The sequence below is a fragment of the Geotrypetes seraphini genome, chromosome 2 (genome assembly GCF_902459505.1).
Source record: "Geotrypetes seraphini chromosome 2, aGeoSer1.1, whole genome shotgun sequence".
NCBI classification, from domain to species: Eukaryota; Metazoa; Chordata; class Amphibia; order Gymnophiona; family Dermophiidae; genus Geotrypetes; species Geotrypetes seraphini.
Window position 1 is genome coordinate 344,411,004 of NC_047085.1, and position 21,030 is coordinate 344,432,033.

Here is a 21,030-nt window from a genome sequence, read left to right on the forward strand (position 1 = left end):
AGTTTAGGTAAAAGTACCATCGTTCCCTTCTAAGGGAAACCTTATTTCCAGGTCTTACAGAAAATAGATTGCCGTGCGATCAGAGACGTGGGCTGGGACCCATGAGGTGCAATCCAAACTGCACATGTTGCGATATGAACAAGAAGTCCCATTCAAAATGCACCAAGTGAGTGGGCCAACTCTAAGAATAATTGACCAACGTATCTTATGAATCCCACTAAATCCTCATGAACTCTCAGCATCCTTATGAGAATAAGCAGAGATCAGTACTGGAGGCTCTTATATGCCTCTCATCTTTCTATGAAGCTTCTGATATTGTTTCTTTAATACTGTTAAGTAGTGGCTGAAATAGCAAGTCTCATAATTTCATGTGCTTCGACAGTATATCAAAATTAACTGCCTCTAATGCTGGCTTAAGTACAAAGCAATCATTTGATAAATCAGTTTTACAGAGCGCAAACGGACCAGCAGCCTCACAGTGCAATTAATTTACCAAAAGGTCAAAGAAAACATGAATCAAGTGAATGTTAATTAATTTCAGCATTTAATCCATGTAGGTAACATATCTAGATGAAAGATCTATAGTGCATTCTTTTTCCACTTAGAAACATTTCCAGTCTGCCACCATCCCTTAATGGCTTGCTTTGAACCTCTATTCCAATTAATGACAAATACGGTGGTCAACAACATGCTCTTCGTGACCCCATCGGCTCTCCACTGATGTCACTTCTGGGTGCCCTGCATAGGAAGTGATATCAGAGGGAGAGCCAACAGGGTCGCGAGGAGCACGTTGTTGACTGCCTCAAGCAATAACTTCAACTAGAGGTACAAGAGAAGGGGGTGCAAGCGGCAGGTGGGATCGGGGAAGGAGTGGGGGGAAGCGGACATGAGGGCAGGAGAGGGGCACTACCACCCTGGATACCTCTCACCCTTGCTATGCCACTGGCATGTTGAATCAAACCAAGGTCCATGAAGCCTAGCATTATTTTTCCAACAATGGCCAATCCAGGCAGTAAAGTACCTGGCAGATCCCAAAAAGTGGATCTATTTCTTATGGCCTTTTTCCAGAGAAAAGTGATAGCTTTCTTAAGTCTACCATCCAATAATAGTTTTCTCCAGGAATTTGTCCAAATTGAACGCTATTTTGAACGTCATTTTGACCAAATCTTCCAGCAACAGATTCCAAAGTTTTAAGTCCTGATAGGAAAGCATGTTCTATTATTTGTTTTTAATCTGTTGGTTATTAGCTTCATGGAATGCCATTTGTTTTAGTATTGTTTGAAAGGTTAAACAATTAGGAAAGGGATAACTAACCATGGCCAACTGACCACAGGATAAGTAACCCATGGTGAGTTGGCCATGGTCACTTGTCCTAGATCTGCAGGGGATTGGGTGTTGATGGAGTTATGTCAGATATATTGGCACTGAGGGTTGAAATGTTTGCTGGGGGGAATTGACAAAGGTTTGCAACTGCCCTTTTGTTTATACCCCAACTCTAAACTGTTAGCTGGCAGTAATGCAGTCCTAAAGGCAGGTGCAAAAGCTGATGGAGAAATGTTTTCAAATAGATAAAGTATGCTCATCATAACATGGGATACTCCTAGAAGTCTATTTTGCATCCATAACAAGACATATTCCCACCTCACATGCCCTAGCTTTCTAAAATCACTATTTGCAAGTCTATGCAATCCAGATGTATAAATTTACACATCTAGAAACTTCTAAAATGATCTATATCAACTGGCTCATCTTTATCCACTTGTCTGATTACACATTCTAAAATATCTAATTAGGAAAGACTTCCTTTTGCTACAGGCATGCTGACCAATTCCCTTAAGCCATATCTATCTGTATGGTAAATATTCTTTTAGCATTGCTTCTGTGAGACTTTTTCATGACAGTGTATAGTACGAAAAACCTTAGCTACTGGGCCAGCTCATTTTTTTTCTGTTTAATGACCAGAAAAGCTCAATCTTTATCTGTGAGCTTTGAGGCAACAGCAGCCAATGTAGACCAGTCATTGTAGTGCCTACATCTCTTGGAGTCACTCATCTATCACTTTACTGTAATTGTCTCATTGTGTAGGGGATAATAGTCTATTGAATGTCTTTATTTAAATAAGGTTAGCTAAAAATTATATTTGTGGGTGGGGAAGTGGAGAGAAGGCCTATTTGCTTTTAGTCTAAACTCTTTCCCTGTCTTTCATTATATATGCAATTCCACAAATTGAACAAAGAAATTATACTAACAAAAAGATGTAATTACAATTGCTCAGAACAAGAGAAATAAAAGTCTACAGTATGCAACTAAATTTCTGAAACATCATCTCTAAATAGCCTTGAAAGATTTTGTATAACCACCAGTCAGACCAAAAGTACATCAAGCATAGTATCATGTTCCAACAATTGTTTATTGAAAGCTTCTATACCGCCAGTGGTGTAGTAGGGGGGAGGGTCCGCCCTGTGTACCATGTTGGTGAGGGCGCTGACACCACTCCTCCTCTCTGCCCCCTCCGCTTCTTCCCACTCCTTCCCTTCCCCTATACCTCTTAGTTGTTTACCACCATGAGCAAATAGGTTACGGTTGACATACATAATGCATAGACAGGTTATAATTTACATATGTACAGTATAGATTGAACATCTTAGGTTGGTATACATGGAGAGTCAATTTTAGCATACAATTTGGTCATCTTAGGTTGTTATCTAAGTTTACATACATAGAGTTAGCATACTGAGGTAGAAAAAATAGAGAGGATCAATTTCTTCAAAATGGCTGAAAGGGTTTGAGTTAAGGAATAATACTGGGAGAAGTACTAAAGAATAGTAAGCAAAAGGAATTTATGGGAAGAGATAAGTCATTATAGCTCTCCTAAAGCTCAGAAGTCCATTGAGGGATCTGATATGAAGAGGCAGTTGATTCCAGTAGCTTGGCATGAAATGGAAGTAAGCATGATGTCTGGCACTCTGGAGTTGGAGGGCACAGCCAGGTGGTATCTGAAGACGTGTTTCCTCTTGAGTGCAGAGTGGTATGTTTGGGATGTATGGAGGAAGCTTGTTTGTCATGTAGCTGGGCACTATGTTCTGTAAGGACTTGTATGCTATTACTAGGCCCTTAAAGATACAATGCTTGGTGATGGGTAGCCAGTGGGCTGATGATAGTGCTTGTGAGATGGGGTTGTGAGCATGGAGGTTCTTTAGGAGTATAATTGCTGTGTTATGTACTCTTAGGCGATGGAGATTATTTTTGCTGTTAGATTGTTGAATAATGCATTGCAGTAGTCCCTGTGGATAGGATGAAGGCATGGAAAAGTTGGGTGAAGTCAAGTTCAGAGACGTAATTCCTTATTTTCTTGAGCTGCCAGAGATAGTAGAATGAGGATGAGATTACTTGGGAAATATGACTGGAGAGTAAGAGGTATGCATCTAGAAGTATACCTAAGCTATATGCTTGGTCTTTTGCAATTATGATAGTGGCTTCCCAGAGAAGAGAGGGACAAGTATAGATGCATTACTCTTTACAGATCCAAAGGAATTCTGTTTTTGAGGCATGTAGTTGCAGTTTATTTATAGACGTCCATTTTTTTTTTTTATTTCCATGAGACAGCTGTGAAGTTTCATAATCTGGAAGTAGCGGCTTTTTCCAAGAGGATGTTAGCAGCGAAGGAGTGGATTTGTTTGTGGTGTAATTGGGCTATATCTAGGACAGGTTTAATGTAGAGGTTGAATAGAAAACGGGACAAGAGAGCTCCCTGTGGGACTCCGTATTTGATTGGTTTCGGTTTTGATAGGGTGGAGTCCAGAAGTACACTTTGGGTTCTGTTACTCAAGAAGGTAATGAATCAGCATAGTGCAACATCTCAGATGCCAGTTTCAGTAAGTTGAGTAATAAGGAGGGAATGGTAAATAGTGTTCAAGGCTTCACTGAGATCAAGTAGCACCAGTAGGACATTGCTTCCCATTTCCATGAGTTTCAAGCAGTCGTCAATTATGTCCATTAGGACAGTTTCAGTGCTATGACATCTCACTGACTGGTATGTGGATAGGGCTTCCTGATTGTTTATGTAGGAGAGGAGTTGGTCATGCACAACTTTTTCCATGATATTGGATATGAAGGGTAGGTTGGAGATGGGCCTAAAGTTGCTGAGGACACTGGGTTGAGTGTGGATTTTTATAGGATTGATCTGATAATAACTGATTTCCAGTTTGTAAGCACTGAGCCTATTTGTAAGGAGGTGTTAATAAAGAAGAGGATTGAGCTTGCAAAGGCGTTTTTGGCAGCAATTAGGAAGTATGACAGGCAGGGATCCAGGATGGAGCTGGTAGGTTTAATGTTTAGTATCTTGGTGAGATCTTGATATGAGACGGTTTCAAAGTGATTTAGGTTCTCAGGTGTGACTTTGAATATTGGTTGTGAGGGATCAATTTTGCTGTGTGATAGCATCCAGGTGGGATCATATTTTGTCTATTTTGTTAGCAAAGAAGTCAGAGAGCATATCACTGTCAAGGTCAGTGTTTAGGGCAGGGGTCCCCAAAATCCCTCCTTGAGGGCCAAATCCAGTCGGGTTTTCATGATTTCCCCAATGAATATGCATCGAAAGCAGTGCATGCACATAGATCTCATGCATATTCATTGGGGAAATCCTGAAAACCAGACTGGATTCGGCCCTCAAGGAGGACTTTGGGGACCCCTGGTTTAGGGTTTGGTTGCCTCCTTGTGATTCTGTGAATGTCTTTTTTGTTAGTGTAAACAGGTTTTTTTGACCTGTTGGGGTTTTTTTTAGTTGTTGGGAATAATATATTTTTTTGTTTCGAGAGTAGTTTGTTTGTGTTTTTGATGCAGTTTCCTCCAGCTAGATTTGTCGTCATTCAATCTGGATTTGTACCATTTTCTTTCCCCCTTCAAAGGGGAGGAGAGTTTACAAGGACAACATTTGACTTCTTTGACTGAGGCTAAGCCTTCATAAAGAGCTTTTACTTCCATGTGCCAGGTCATGGCGACTTCATCAATGAATTTGGGGTTGGGTTCTAGTGCTTTGGCTTAATTGGAAAGGCCTGAGGAGCTGTCTACTATGTTGACTGAGCGGCTTTGGCAGACCCAGCCTATCGCCTCCCATTGAGAGATGATGTGAAGGAGTCCCCAGGTCCCTCTTTCTGTTTTCTCTGGGGTTGAGAAGTGACATGTTGGGGCCACTGAGTCCTTCCTTTTGCTTCTCTGGGGGTGTTATATGTTGAGATTTTGTTAACGACAGAGTGTGTTAAAGAAATGTTCATGGATGTCAAAGGCAGCTGTACCATCAGTTCAGCCTAAAGCCACAGGGTTTATGATCTTGTTAAGTGGTTCTGTTTCCAGTGTTAAGGACATTTTTGTGGATATTTCAGGCAACGGCAGCATTAGTTTGGCTCAGAGTGACAATGACAATCTTCTGTCACTCCTATTAGAGTAAGACCTAAAGAAGGAATTGGTAACAAGGCAAAGGTCATGTGTCTGCTGCTCTCTCTTTTGCCTCTCCTCTCATTTTTAGGTCCATGATAACTTACTCCTTCATCCTCAAAATATCACAAAGTCTGCATTAATCAAAGTATTTTTAATGGAATCTGCAGTTCTAAACCACATGATGTCAGTCTTTGTACAACGCTGAAGGATAGATTTCAGAATGATGGTAGTGATACAGAATTTAAGTTTCTTCACATCAATACAGAAGCTAAAAGATGAATTAAAAAATGTTATAGGTGACTCTCAGAAAGAGACCAAGACATGACATCAGGTTTTCAGGATTTCTCCAATGAATATATATGAGATTATTTGCATGTACTGCCTCCATTGTATGCATACAGATCTTTTCTTTTTTTTTTCAATTTTCTATACTATTCTCCCTGGAGAGCTCAGAACGGTTTACATGAGTTTATTCAGGTACTCAAACATTTTTCCCTGTCTGTCCCAGTGGGCTCACAGTCTATCTAATGTACCTGAGGCAATGGGGGGATTAAGTGACTTGCCCAGGGTCACAAGGAGCAGCGTGGGTTTGAACCCACAACCCCAGAGTGCTGAGACTGTAGTTTTCACCACTGCGCCACGCTCATTGTGAAAATCCTGAAAACTTGACTTGGCAAGGGCCGAGACTGGTCACCCCTGGTTTAGCTCATCTCCTGAATCCCCTGCTAGAAATGTCACTGTGCGCCACTGTTGCACACACTAATGCCTTAAAGGGTTGCATGTGCCCACTGAGGTCAGGTAGCAGGATATTAATTGCACTCTCTATTATAATGGTTTCAGTTGCCACCAGAAATATCAGGAGGAGCCTATCCTTCATTCGTGAGTCAGACCTTACATTATAATTTACTCAAAAAGAGGGCAAGAACAATCAGGGCAAGTTTATGTTGGAAGGAAATGGCCTAAAACTGACCACATGCATTTTGAAGTTGAGATTTCCTCTCTTAAACAGCAAGGCATTGCTGAAAACTTAACTTATATTACCATACTTTTCCTCTCTTTTTTTTTTTTTTTTTCATCTCTCAGATGGATCATTATCCTCCAGCAACATACAGCTTGCCAGCATCGTCTGACACGCTCTTCAATGCCCCCAAGGCCCTCTTCCTTGGAAGAGTTATAGGTAAGTGTGATGGTGCAAAGCTCTGGGGGTATGGATAGGCAGTACAGCCACAGCTGCTGGATGTGGGGAAGAACAATGAGAGAGATGCAGATGGCAGTAGTTATCAGAGATCCTGACATTTTTATCCTTTGATACTGTGTTGTATTTCCTCTGCTGCTGATGGAATTTCTCTAAAACAAGTGGGCGTACTCTGGCTGCTCAGCAGCAGCACTAGCCAGTGGTATAGTGAGGGTGAGAGGTGCCCGGGGTGGTGGCACCCCTCCCCCACCCTCGTCTTCTTCCCCAATCACCCCTGCCTTACATGCGCCCCCTTCCCAAGTACCTCTAGTTGTTCACTGCCGTAAGCAACAAGTACTTCAACGTGCTCCTTGCAACCCTGTCGTCTGTCCCTCTGGCGTTACTTCCTATGTGCGGCACCCAGAAGTGATGTCAGCGGGAAAGATGACACAGTCGCGGGAAACACGTTAAAGGTGTTGCTCGTGGCGGTGAATAACTAGAGGTGCGGGGTTAAGGAAGGGGGTGCGCGTGTGACGAGGGGAGGAGTGGGAAGAGGCAGGGTGGAGAGAAGGAAGGGTGCCAGCGCCCCCACCAACATGGCGCCTGGGCAGACGGCACCCCCGCACCCCCTTACTATGCCACTGGCACTAGCATTAGAGGTGTGCATTTTTGTATAATTTTACTGTAGTATAGTCAAAGGGGATAATTCTGAAAAGGTCACCAAAATTTAGGCACTAGATTGTGAGGCATGAATTGTGAATTCTGTATAGGAAATTGCTATTTTAATTACTAGTAGTGTAAGTGCCAACAATAAGACTTGGCCATTTAGGCCATGTCAGTGGCTGGTGTAGATGACTATGACTAAATGATGCAGTTACAGTATTCTAGAAACTTAGGGGAAGTGGCGTAGGAAGGGGGTGCAGGGGTTGTGGACTGCCCAGGGCGCCATCTTGGTGGGGGTGCTGTCACCTCTCCGCCCACCCATCTCTTCAAAATGTCACCAGCGTAAGTAGCATCTCCTACTTGCTACTCGTGCAGGCCTCAGCTGTGTGTCTGACATCATTTCCCTAGAGGGTCTTCTAAATTTCCGCAAAGCCATTAATCCCTATATCTTTGCCTAATCTCCCCTCTCGATCTTAAGCCTTGAAAATGTTTGATCATCTGCTAGGTCCTGGAATCTTTGATAGTAATTATATTATGACTCTGTAATGTTCTATAGTCTGATTACCATGTATGATAATATTGTAACTCTGTAGATTTGCATAGTCATATCATTCTGTAAGATAAGATGCCTCTACATGCATCGATCTAAGGGTATTCTTATGTGAAGGTGAATTGTAATGACATGACAATCATTCTGTAACCCATTCTGAGGAAATATATAAATCTTTCCTATTGTCATCCCCTCTATCTGCCATATCCTCAACCTATCACTCTCCGTCACAACTATGCCTGACACCTTCAAACATGCTGTTGTTACACCACTCCTCAAAGAACCCTTGCTGCCCTTCCAACAATCATCCTGTCTCCCTCCCCCCCTTCATATCCACCTGTTCACCGCCGTTGTGTTGACTTTCTTTCATCTCAAGCTATTCTTGACCTGCTACAATCGGGCTTTCGCCTTCTTCATTCTACAGAAACTGCTCTTATGAAAGTCTACAATGACCTGCTCCTGGCCAAATCCAAAGTCCTCAACTTTCAGAATCTATCCACAGCTTTTGACGTAGTAAATTACCACCTACTCATCAATACACTGACCTTACTTGGATTTCAGAGCTCTACTATCTCATGGTTTTCTTCCTATCTTTCCCATTGCACCTTTAGCGTATGCTATGATGGATCCTCCTCCATTGTCAGTCATTGTACCGCAAAGCTCTGTCCTGGGACCACTTCTTTTTTTCATTTACACTTCTTCCTTTGGTGCTCTAATCCCTTCCATGGCTTTCAGTATCACCTCTATGCTGACGACTCACAGATCTATCTCTCTACATATGAAATCTTCAGAAGTTCAATCCCAGGTTTCAACACTCTTGTCTGACATCGCTGTCTGGATGTCTCAACATCTAAAATTAAACATGGCCAAGACTAAGATCCTTATCTTTCCACCTATACCCGTCTCTCTTCTTCCCCCGTTCTCTATTTCTGTGAACAATGCCATTATTCTTCCTGTCTCGTCGGCTCAACCTCAGGGTAATCTTTGGCTCATCTCTCTCCTTTTCATCGCATATCCAACAGACTGCCAAAACCTGTTGTTTCTTTCTCTACAATATCACTAAAATCAGACCCTTCCTTTCTGAGCACACTGCTATAACCCTCATCCATACCCTCATTACCTCTTGCCTGGACTACTGCAGCCTGCTTCTCACTGGACTTCTGCTACACCATCTCTTTCCCCTTCAATCTGTTCAGAACTCTGCTGCATAGCTCATACTCCACCAATGTCGCTATGCCCATATTACCCCTCTCCTCAAGTCACTTTATTGGCTCCCTATCCATTTCTGCATACAGTTCAAACTCCTCTTACCGACCTACAAGTGTATTTGCTCTACAGCTCCTTCGTATCTTTCCTCTCTCATCTCTCCTCACACTCCTCCCCAGACACTCCACTCATTGGATGTCTCTTATCTGTACCCTTCTCTATGGCTAACTCCAGACGCCATCCCTGCTACTTTGCTGCATCATATGCCTGACTTGGTACATCAAGCTCTGTCTCTGGCAGTATTCAAATCCAGACTCAAAACCCACTTCTTTGAAGTTGATTTCAGTTCCAAACTCCAACCCACCTGCTAAGCACCAATATCTGTCTTATCATTCCCGCTGTAATTCCCCCACCTGAGCACTGTGTATAGATGCACCTTCTTGTCCAGCTGTCTAGATTGTAAGCTCTTTTGAGCAGGGACTGTCATTTATATGTTTTGATGTACAGTGTTAAGTATGTCTAGTAGCTTTATAGAAATGATAAATAGAGTGCTAGAAAAAATCAGTGCTGAATAGAATGGTGCTTAGTGTGATTCTATAAAAGGTACAGGCACCTTATAGAATTGTGATAAGCTTTAATGTGTTGCATAACTTTTAGGCACAGCCATTAAAGCCAAAGAAAGCTAAGCCTAAATCACTGCACCTAACTTGTGCATGCATCGGGCATATTCTATAACACATAAATTCTAGGAGCACCCACAATCTGCCCATGCTCCTCCCCTGGCCACGCCACCTTTTGAGATTTGTGTTCAAGAACTGGTACGTAGCATTTTACTTAATAAGTATCAAGTAGCATGCATAAATTTTAGTTTATGCCAATTAGCATCAATTATAAGGTGTTAATTACCAGTGCTGATTAGATTTTTAAAACAAGCAAATTGGCTGTGCTTAGTAATTTGTGTGCATAACTTAGGTGCTATATACATAATTTGGTGGTTAGTGTGCAAGCGCCAATCATGCCCCTGACCCACCCATGCCCCCTCCCCACCACATGCATGCCCCCTTGCAGTTATGCACCATCTATTTCATCCACGGAACCCAGTACGGACACTGCCAAGTGCACTGTCACTTTAAATCTTTAGGCAGTGCCCAAACTGTGCACGCGCCAGTACCATCAGTTCTTAGTTTTCTACAAAGCCAAGAAGCCATGCCTTCGGTTTCTCCTCAGCGTGTCAAACTAAGAAGTCATTTTTGTGCCTTCCTGATATTGGATTTTTGGCATGTTCTTCATAATTCTTCATCTTTTTTGTGTTTTTTCACATTTCCCTTGACTGGTTCAATTCAGTTAGTTTTTCCATTTTTGGCCTTTGGGACACTTCAAGGCCCTTTTTTGCCCAGGTGTTTTTGGTATACTTTTCACTCGATCTCCTTGGGCCATCGAGCCTTTTGATTTTGCATTGGCCATTTTTCCTTCCATGTCACAGAGGGTGCTGAGTGGCATCAAGAAAAGTACTTGATATAATCAGCATGCAACTGTGTATGAACAAACTAGTAGCAGTTGGTTTTTATACCAAGACCTCAAACACCCAAGACACTACTTGTACTTATTTCGTGTCCTTACTGGGGTGACGTGTTCATCATCGGTCTTGTTCATTTTTTAATGCAGACTGTATTGTAATGCATCTATGTGGTGCTAAAAATAATTTTAGGAAGAACACTTAGCTTAAAACCCGATGGCTACCCAGCCGTTTCACTGGCATGTTTCCTCAGGAGCAGTTGCTCTTTACTTCAGTGTTATTTGTTAACGCTGATAAATGGGCTCTCCCTACACCACTAGTGTTCCGGTTCAGCTTGTAAATCGCCTTGAACCTAATCTGGATAAGTATGATACAGAAATTCAGATTAGATTAGATCATGGTACTGGTGGGGCAAGAGCAAATGGAGTTCATTCCTGCCCCATGATAAGAAACCCAAACAAATATAAGTTTAAAAAAGTGGTGCCTGCTCTTCTTTGGGTTGCTGTACCTGAGATCCCTGTGGATCAATGTCATCTTCTATTCTTCTTTGAGGGGTAGGCCTCCCCTTTGCTGGCCACCATCATTGGTTGCTCTTGCAGATCCACAGAAATTGGCAGAAATGGAGAACAGTAACAAGAATGGTGACACACATGTCCCTGATAATCTTCATTTCATATGAGGTTTTAGTTTCAAAAGGGCATACATGATACATATGCATCTGAAACAAAACTTCATGTGTGTACAGACAGACAGTCTTTTAACAACAAATACTATCACTGCAGGGAAATATGTATAAGAAACAGATCTGCCTGCAACTACAAGCAATGAAGTGACACCGAGGGACAGACAAAACAGATAGAGATATGACAGGCCTGCCAGGTTTATGCTCTCTGAAGACACTCGCTTCACAGGAGAAGGGGGTACCAGAATCTGGGAAATGTTATTTCATCTGCCATATATGTTTTACTCACAGTTCACCAAATTTATAATTGAAGTAGAAATGCCATTGTAACTTCATATTATTATACATATAAAATTATCAGCTGGGGAGGCCTACCTCCTCACCTTCAGAGTCACTAACTTTTAAGAGACTCTGACTTTGGAGGCTGGTGCTGTTTCTGCGAAATGTTTCATTTTTAAACATCTCAATGCTTGGAAGGCTTTCAGAGATGCAGGGTTACCATGGAGATTCCTATTTGTTTATTGCAGTGGGCATTGCCAAAGCTATTAATGCCCACTGCTGCAAGAGATGGGGAAACTTCATAGCAGTACCCCGCCTCCTCCTCATCGCTCCCCCATACACTCTACAGCTTTATGATCTTTCCAGATTGCATCCTCCAACTCCCACCTCCCCAACCAAAATGATATGGGATTAGTTAATTATGATTTCATAGTCTGTTAGAAGATAATTGGATATTAATCAAGTGTTTCTGATCCCTGAAGTTTTCTTTCAGCTGAGAAATAATTGCACATCATAACTGACTGCACAGTGCTCAGAGAATAAGCCACTTCTGGAATTACAGATGCAAGTGCTTCCTTTTCTCAGGGTGCATGGCACCCCACCAATATATAATTTGAGCTTAATTTGAGCTTGTTGAAATCTGGTACAATCCATTACATATACAGGAGAATCTCAGTTATCTTGCACCCATGGGGATTGGTGGATCCTGCATAACTATAGTTTCTGGTTATTTGAGAGATAGTGTTAAAATAGTTTTGTCTCCCTTCCGACTTCATTCTATCATCCCCCTCCTCCACTTGTAGGTCCAGCATCTGTTCTTCCCTTCTTTCTGGTTCACTTCCTTCCTTTCTCCCCCACGTTCTCTTCCTACTTCTTCCACTCCCTCCCTCCCTTACTCAAAGTAGGTCCAGTATCTGTTCTTCCCTTCTTTTTGGTTCACTTCCTTCCTTTCTCCCCCACGTTCTCTTCCCACTTCTTCCTCTTCCCTCCCTCCCTCCCTCTGTCCATTCACAAAGCAGTAGAGCCGGTCCTAACCTAACCCCTCCCTCCATTCACAAAGCAGTAGAGCCGGTCCTGACAACCCCCTCCCTCACTCCCTCCATTCCTGAAGCAACAGAGCCGGTCCTGACAACTCCCCTTCCCTCCCTTACAAACCTGAAGCTGTAGCAGCAGCTGGCGAGCAGAGGAAGTGCCGGCAAACAGGCAGCTTCTGGCCATCTCCAGCAGGGCTTTTCCTCTGCTGTGTTGGAAGTGATGCAGCAGAAGAAAGGCCCTACTGGAGTTGGCCAGAAGCTGCCTGTTTACCAGTGCTTCCTGTGCTTGCTGGTTGCCGCTACAGTTTCGGGTGTTAGGACTTCCTCATGCCCATAGTGAGGCATGGGAAGTGTGTTACATTAGTACTCTTTAAAGGGCGCTCTGCACAGAACACCTTTACAGAATAGTAGCTTGGTGCAGAATTTAATAGTGCCTAACTTTGGAAGCAGGCAAACAGAAGAGCCCCTCACCTTGCTCTGTTCATATTATTATTGCTTTTTTATTATTTATTTGTCATTTGATATATATTTTTTATTTTTTATTACATTGTTATTTTAAATTCATGTAATGTTTCATGATTTTAAATGCTTATATATGTTACAATTCTTTTAATAGTGTCCCCTGAAGAAAGCATCTTCTACATGCCGAAACTGGGATCCTTGTTGGGACCTATTGTCTCTAATAAAGACTTATTTTTGGTTGAATAGATATCCCCCTAGCCTTTTTTGTTGTTTCTGCCTAACTTTTGGCCCCAGTTACTGAAATCAACCCTTAATGGTTAGAGCAGAAGAGCTGCCATTACCCAGTTCCATTTCCTGAATTTATGACAACCCCATCCTAGTACATTATATGACCTGAAGTATTTATTTCAATTATTAATATCAGTGATTACAACCTGCACACAGAATGTGATGGTATGTTCAAAAACAGGGCTGGCTGAAAAGTCTCCCTCCTAGAACTGTGCAACTTGGCAGCTCAGGAGCAGTGGGTTGATAACTAGGGAAGCAGGGCAAGTCATTTTCACCCTCCATTGGTTCTGGTACAAACCAGAGATGTCAAAGGTAGACAGCCCCAAACAGATTTAAAGGAAGTGTGTCTCATCATACTTAGAGAGATTCTCTATTCTCCTTCCTTACCAATATGGTTTTCGTCCCAACTTCAGCACCGAATCCCTATTGACCTCCTTGATCTCAAAGGTTCAACAACTTCATTCTTGAAATAAGTTTGCCGTCCTCCTACAATTCGACCTTTCCGCCGCTTTCGACTTTGTCCATCATGATATTCTCGTTTACCAACTCTCTGAGATAGGCATTAACTCCACAGTCCTAGACTGGTTCTCAAAATTCCTACGTTCTCATTCTTACACTGTCAACATGAATGGCACCTCATCCTCCCCCTGGAAACCGATATGTGGAGTCCCGCAAGGCTTACCTCTATCTCCCTTCCTTTTCAACATTTATATGTCCTTCCTAAAACTCCTCCATCTATCCCCCCTTGAAACAATTTACACTTATGCTGATGACATCCTTGTCCTCCTCGAGATTGATTCGAACCTCACCAACCTTTCTGAGAACATAGCCTCCTGCATAATGAACCTCCAATCCTGGGCCCACACTGTTCAAATGAAACTGAACGAGTCCAAAACAAGACTCCTTTGGCTCGACCAAAACTATACCAACTACCCTCCTCCATCTCGCTGCCCTCTGGCTCCACTCTGCAGCTTGAGTTCTCAAGCAATGTTCTGGGCATCATTATTGATTCTACATTGTCCTTCAACGACCACCTCAATTCCTTGGTAAAAAAATGCTTTTTCAGCCTTCACATGCTGAGGAAAGTTAGATCCTGCTTCCATCAAAAACACTTTACCGTCCTTGTCCAATCCATCATCCTTTCCAGATTGGACTATTGCAACTCTATCTACTTAAGCCTAACTAAGAAAAACCTTCATAGACTCCAGCGGATTCAGAATGCCGCGGCTAAGCTTATCTTCGCAAAAAGTAAATTTGACCATGTCTCTCCGCTTCTGTCCAAGCTTCACTGGCTTCCGATAATCGCCAGGGTCCACTTTAAATGCGCCTGTCTAGCTTTCAAAATACTACATGGCATCCTCCCTCCCTGTATCCCTCTTTCTTGGAACTCCTCAAACCCTAATACCACCAGATCCACCCACAAATTAAAACTATCCTTCCCCTCATTATGAGGCATTTCCCATACAGGAAAACTAGGGACCTCCCTCCCCTTCAGAATCACCGAGCTCTGGAACAACCTTTCCTCCCCTCTTCGGAACTTGAGCTCTCTCCAACTTTTCCTCAAACATCTGAAGACCTAGCTATTTTCAAAAATATGATACTTACTCCATCTCTGGCATTCTAAGCCCTCTAAAAACTCTTCATACTTGGACCTCTAACCCTTTATTGTAGTTCCTTTCTATCCCATCTCCTGTAAACCGTGCCGAGCTCTACGAATGTGGAGATGATGCGGTATACAAACCTAAGGTTTAGTTTAGTTTAGTTTAGATATAAATTTACAAAGATTTATGTGTGGAAAAAAAAGCTTCACAAATGGAAAAAGAAAAATCTAAAATTTTTAGATTTCTTTGGCATGTCTAAAAGATATAGACAGAGTGGAAGCAGTATTAGGACAGTGTTCAAATTTGCCCAGATAATTTAATAGCAGGATAAATTCCCTGGCCTAAATTTTCCATTCAATTAATACTCCTGGCAGAATTCTGCACACAAAAAAATTTGTGCTAGCTATCCAGTGGAGCGTTTTTCTGGTTGTTCGTTGAATGATCTCATATTGTCATGGGAATAATAGTATTAAGCAGAATGTGTGCCTGGGATACCTGAAGAAAGACACCAATATAGATAAATAAAAGATGAAGCTGAAAGAGAACATGCTTTAAGGTTTACTGGCAAGTGTACTTAAAGGTTTAAAATAGATGTATGTCCCAGCTACATCCTGTCTCAGTGACAGAATAAAGGAAGTGCTATGTTTATTGACTTAAGTCCTAGAACAGGGAACAAGACCATAAGCTAACACGTTGTCATAATATGACCAATGCATTGAAATTGAAGATGATTTCAGATAGTAACCCCCTCTATCGCTGACAGGAGCTAAACTAATTGTGTGTGATTAACTAAGTCATAGGGTTGCTAATGTTAGGGAAAATTACTAATGAAGTAAGATTGGAATCATATGACCAATTAACCAAAAATGGACCTAGAGGCCAAATACAATCATATGCAATTTGTCATCGGATCTTAATTAAGTTATTGTATTGTAATTGAAAGTTGTACTAACTTAGTATGAAAAATAAATGAAATAATGTCATGAAGCAAATAAAATGGCCGGTCACCTGTGGCTCGGGGATTCTTGGGTTAGACTCTGTCACTTAGCAGACCACTAAGATCTCCCATTAAGGCCTTGATGTTTTAAAATTCAGTTTGTGTATGGTTGTTGTTCCTTGGCCTCCCTCAGAGATGGAAGAAAGGGCAGGGGAGGGGAGGAAATCTGTCCTTGTAGTTATTCAGAGCAAACACTTGCAGAAGGTATTTCTTGTGGCTTTGTCTTCAGCTCATTGCATCTTAGAATTGTAGAAGCTTTTTGTCAGGAACCTTTCTTGATGTTCGGTAAGGAAAAGGTGATGCTTCAGATGGTTCTTCCCTTTCTCCCTAAGGTGGTGTCAGCTTTCCATGTGAATCAGGCCATTTCCCTTCTGGTCCTTGGCGATTGGTCAGGATCAGAGGGCCAGAAGTGTTTAGAGGACAGAAGTGGGATCATAGAACTTTGCTTGGATGTCTGGAGAATCTACCACCGCTACTTAGCCGAGACCCAGGAGTTTCAGCATATGGACCACCTATTTATTTTGAAAGGGGTGCTCATAAAGATGAGGCAGCAACCAGAGCTACTATTGCTTGGTGGATTAAGGAAACAGTAGCATCAGATTACAGTCAAACCTCGGTTTACGAGTAACACGGTTTGCGAGTGTTTTACAAGATGAGCAAAACATTCTCGCAAATCATGACTCACAAACCGAGCGTTGACTTGATTTGCGAGCATCACTACCCCCCACCCGCCTACCCGCGAATGCCCCCTGAGAACTGGCATCACTCTCCCCCCCCCTGCGTGAACTGGCATCCTCTGCCTGCCCAAATAGAAGCCTTACCCCATCTGGCACCAGAACACAGCCAACAGGACATGCCAGTGAACGAAGATCTTTCCTGTTGCCTGGGCCTTGAGCATCTGCGCAGAGAGCTCAAGGCCCAGGCAACTTGAAAGATCTTCGTTCACCGGCCTCGGCATGTCCTGGGGCTGCATGCCGGTGCCAGATGGGGTAAGGCTTCTGTTTGGGCTGGTGGAGAATGCCGGTTTGCACAGGGGGGGTGTTCGTGAGTGGGGGAAGAGCAATGCCGGTTCTTGGTGGGGGGGAGGTGGAGCAACGCCGGTGGCCTCGGAGGGGTGGGAACGAATCAAGCGAGTTTCCCTTACTTCCTTTGGGGAAACTCGCTTTGATATATGAGCAATTTGGTTTAAGAGCATGCTTCTGGAATGAATTATGCTTTTAAACCAAGGTTCCACTGTATTTGTTATGGGACAAGGCAATTCTTCCATTTTTAAGGACTCATTCTACCAGTGCTCAGGCAGCTTCTTTGGTCTTTGCTTCATTCCTTTGTCATTATAGGCTGGATGTTTATGTCTGTCAAGATGCTGCTTTTGGGGTCAGGGTTTTGGAAGCAGAATTGTGGGGGTCCTGCCCTTGATGTACCCTGCTGTGGTACTGCCCATTTGTGCCAGTCTAGAGGGACAACTGTGGATGGAGAAATTAAGTCTTACCTGCTAATTTGCTTTCATTTAGTTCCTCTAGACCAGCACAGAACCCACTCATTCTTTGTCTCTACTACTTATGTTTCTTGTCTGTACCTCAGTTTGGTCTGAGCTGCAAGGGGTTGGTTGTTAGGCTAGAGTTAAAACCAAAAATAAAAACAACAGCAAAACAAATAATACAAACAGAGAGGTTAAATGGTAATTTGGCCATACGAGTTACGATGCTGCTCTTTGGCATATTTATCAAGGGTGTAATTTTGCAAATTACTTCTGTATGGCGCACATCAAGTGGTATTTATGTAAACAAGGATGCCCTATGGAGGGTTGTCCAGACTATTCTGGAATTGACCAGGTCAGGCAGCAGAAGTTCAGATGACTTGAGTTTTTTGAGAAGTGTTCAATTGTTCTTTCCTTTTCCTTGGAGGAACATCTATTTGGCTATTCAGTGACTGGCTTCAAGGGGACTGCACAGTCCCCTTATAGGTTAAGTTGATGCTCAGTGACTCTCATTCTCCATCTACTTGTAGGTGTGCGTAATACACATCTGTGTCAGTCTAGAGAAGTAGTTCCCAAACCTGTCCTGGAGGACCCCCAGGCCAGTCGGGTTTTCAAGATAGCCCTAATGAATATGCATGACAGAGATTTGCATATAATGGAGATGCCAGGAATGCAGATCTGCTCCATGCATATTCATTAGGGCTATCTTGAAAACCCGACTGGCCTGGGGGTCCTTCAGGACAGGTTTGGGAACCACTGATCTAGAGGGACTTAAAGAAAACAAATTAGCATGTAAGACCTAATTTTTCTTTTACGTGCATTTTTCAGCAGTCTAGGCTGGTGTAAGTGAGGAAAAGGAGGAACCCTGTGAAGATTCAAAGAATGAAAGGAAGGAGCAATAAAACACATTGAATCACATGAAGATACATAATTTAGCTTTATTTTTATCATTTTGAGAGAGAGACCGCATCATTGAGCACCTTGACGGACACGGGCTAATGAGGACCAGCCAGCACAGTTTCAGCAAAGGCAGATCTTGTTTGACGAACTTGCTGCACTTCTTCGAGGGCGTAAAACAGGCAGATAGACAAGGGCGACCTGGTTGACATTGTATATCTGGACTTTCAGAAAGCGTTCGACAAGGTTCTGCATGAACGACTACTTCAGAAAATTGCGAGCCACGGAATCGAGGGTGAAATACTCATGTGGATTAAAAACTGGCTGGAGCATAGGAAACAGAGAGTGGGGGTAAATGGACAATACTTGGACTGGAAGACAATCACCAGTGGAGTGCCGCAGGGCTCGGTGCTTGGAACCGTGCTCTTCAAAATCTTTATAAATGATCTGGATATAGGTACGACAAGCGAGGTAATTAAATTCGCGGACAATACGAAGTTATTCAGAGTAGTGAAGATGCAGGGGGATTGCGAAGATCTGCAACGTGACATATTCAGGCTCGAGGAATGGGCATCGACATGGCAGATGAGGTTCAATGTGGATAAGTGTAAAGTGATGCATGTTGGTAACAAAAATCTCCTGCACAAATACAGGATGTCCGGGGCGGTACTTGGAGAGACTTCCCAGGAAAGGGACTTGGGAGTTCTGATCGACAAGTCGATGAAGCCGTTCACGCAATGTGCAGCGGCAGCAAAAAGGGTGAACAGAATGCTAGGAGTGATAAAGAAGGGGATCACAAACAGATCAGAGAAGGTTATCATGCCGCTCTACCGGGCCATGGTGCGCCCTCACCTAGAGTACTGCATACAGCACTGGTCGCCGTACATGAAGAAGGACATGGTACTACTCGAAAGGGTCCAGAGAAGAGCGACTAAGATCGTTAAGGGGTTGGAGGAGCGAAAGATTAGAGAAACTGGGCCTCTTCTCCCTCGAACAGAGGAGATTGAGAGGGGACATGATCAAAACATTCAAGGTACTGAAGGAGATAGACATAGTAGACAAGGACAGGTTGTTCACCTTCTCCAAGGTAGGGAGAACGAGAGGGCAGTCTCTAACGTTAAAAGGGGATAGATTCCATACAAACGTGAGGAAGTTCTTCGCCCAGAGAATGGTGGAAGACTGGAACGCTCTTCCGGAGGCTGTTATAGGGGAAAACACCCTCCAGGGATTCAAGACAAAGTTAGACAAACAAGAACGAGCACAGGTAGGGCTTGTCTCAGTTAGGGCACTGGTCTTTGGTGAGCGGACTGCTGGGCATGATGGACTACTGCTCTGACCCAGCAGCGGCAATTCTTATGTTCTTACCACTACCACCAGGTCCTGAATCTTTCTAAAGACCAGTGTGAATTGCAGTGGCAAGACTTAGGCCCCCTTTTACAAAGCCATGGTAGAGGTTTCTACCGTGGGCCAGCGAGGAAAATGCTCCAATGCTCATAGGAATTCTATGAGCATCAGAGCATTTACCTCGCTGGCCATTGGTAGAAACCTCGACTGCGGCTTTGTAAAAGCCAGAGTTAGCTTTTTCTTTTAAGGTTATGTAGTGAGAATCTTAAAGCCTTCAACATGATAAAATGAAGGAGACATGAGAGGCAGTAGCCCAGGCTTTTGCTGTTTTGCATTTCTAGGGTTGTGAAAGACTATATGAGAGCCTAGTGGAGGGCAAGCAAAAAACAGTCCTTGAAGAAGATAAATCACAATCTAAGGCACACAATCTAAGGCAGAAAACTTCTGCTTCAATAGCATGAGGAACAACATTTATCATATCTTGAATTTTTTTTTTCTAAACTTTGCTTTTTATGTTCACATGTAGGATGTTTCTGGAGCAGAATAAAATGTATAGGAAGGGTGCTTTGAATAGGTTGAATGAAGCAGGATGTGCTGCAATTCATGGGGGTGGTTTTTGTGTACAATGAGGTATGGGGTTTGGTGGGAAAGCAACGAAAGGTCAGGTAACTCCAGCTATTAAATCTTGGATGGATGCTTTTTTCCCTTAAATAATAGGTGACTAATCATCTCTCTCCCTCCCCCTTTATCAAGCCCTGCTGCCGAACAGCACAAGCTAAATGCTGATCCTTCCATTCTATTCCTATGGGCAATTCGGCATGTAGCTAATGCGGCTTGATAAAAGGGGGGTATATTAGCAAATATCCAGAGGGAGAATGCATATCCAGTGGTAACTCACTTTCCTCTAAGCCTTCTCATTTCCACTGAACCATACAGGCTCAGTACAGGTTCTATGACTTCTTGCCCTAAAACTGCTTATTTGGAGGGAAAACAGTTGACACAAACATAGGCATGAATATACCGTATACTTGAATATAAACAGATTTTTGAGCCAGTCTCACTGGTAAAAATGTCTGTAGCAAGTTCCCATGGTAACCTTGAAGCATCCATTTTTACCAGCGAAACTGCACAGGCAAGAGAGTAGGAAGATTGTTCCTGTCCTGACTCACCCTACTGGACCACCAGTTTTTAAGTTAGGCCCAAGGGGAGATCTTCGCTGGTTCTGGGAGGGAAGGGGGGGCATGCGCGGTGGTTACACAATTGGCTGGGACAGGACCTGACACCTCACCTTGGGGAAGGGATTGCTCCTGTCTTGGCTAACCCCGCTGGATCTCAGAGTTTAAGATAGGCCCCGGGGAGGCCTAAGCTGGCTCTAGGAGGGGAGGGGGCAGGCGCACTGGTTGCAAATCCAGCCAGGACAGATC

General features: G+C 43.1%; 1 protein-coding gene across 4 annotated transcripts in view; it reads left to right on the plus strand.

The window, feature by feature from the left end:
• Positions 1–21,030, plus strand: part of CNTNAP2 (contactin associated protein 2) — a 2,440,986-nt gene that overhangs the window by 2,346,709 nt on the left and 73,247 nt on the right. For all 4 annotated transcript variants that reach the window (XM_033930311.1, XM_033930310.1, XM_033930313.1 and 1 more), the window contains one exon: positions 6,520–6,613. In XM_033930311.1, the coding sequence (XP_033786202.1) occupies positions 6,520–6,613 (94 nt within the window). The remainder of the gene's footprint in view (positions 1–6,519; positions 6,614–21,030) is intronic.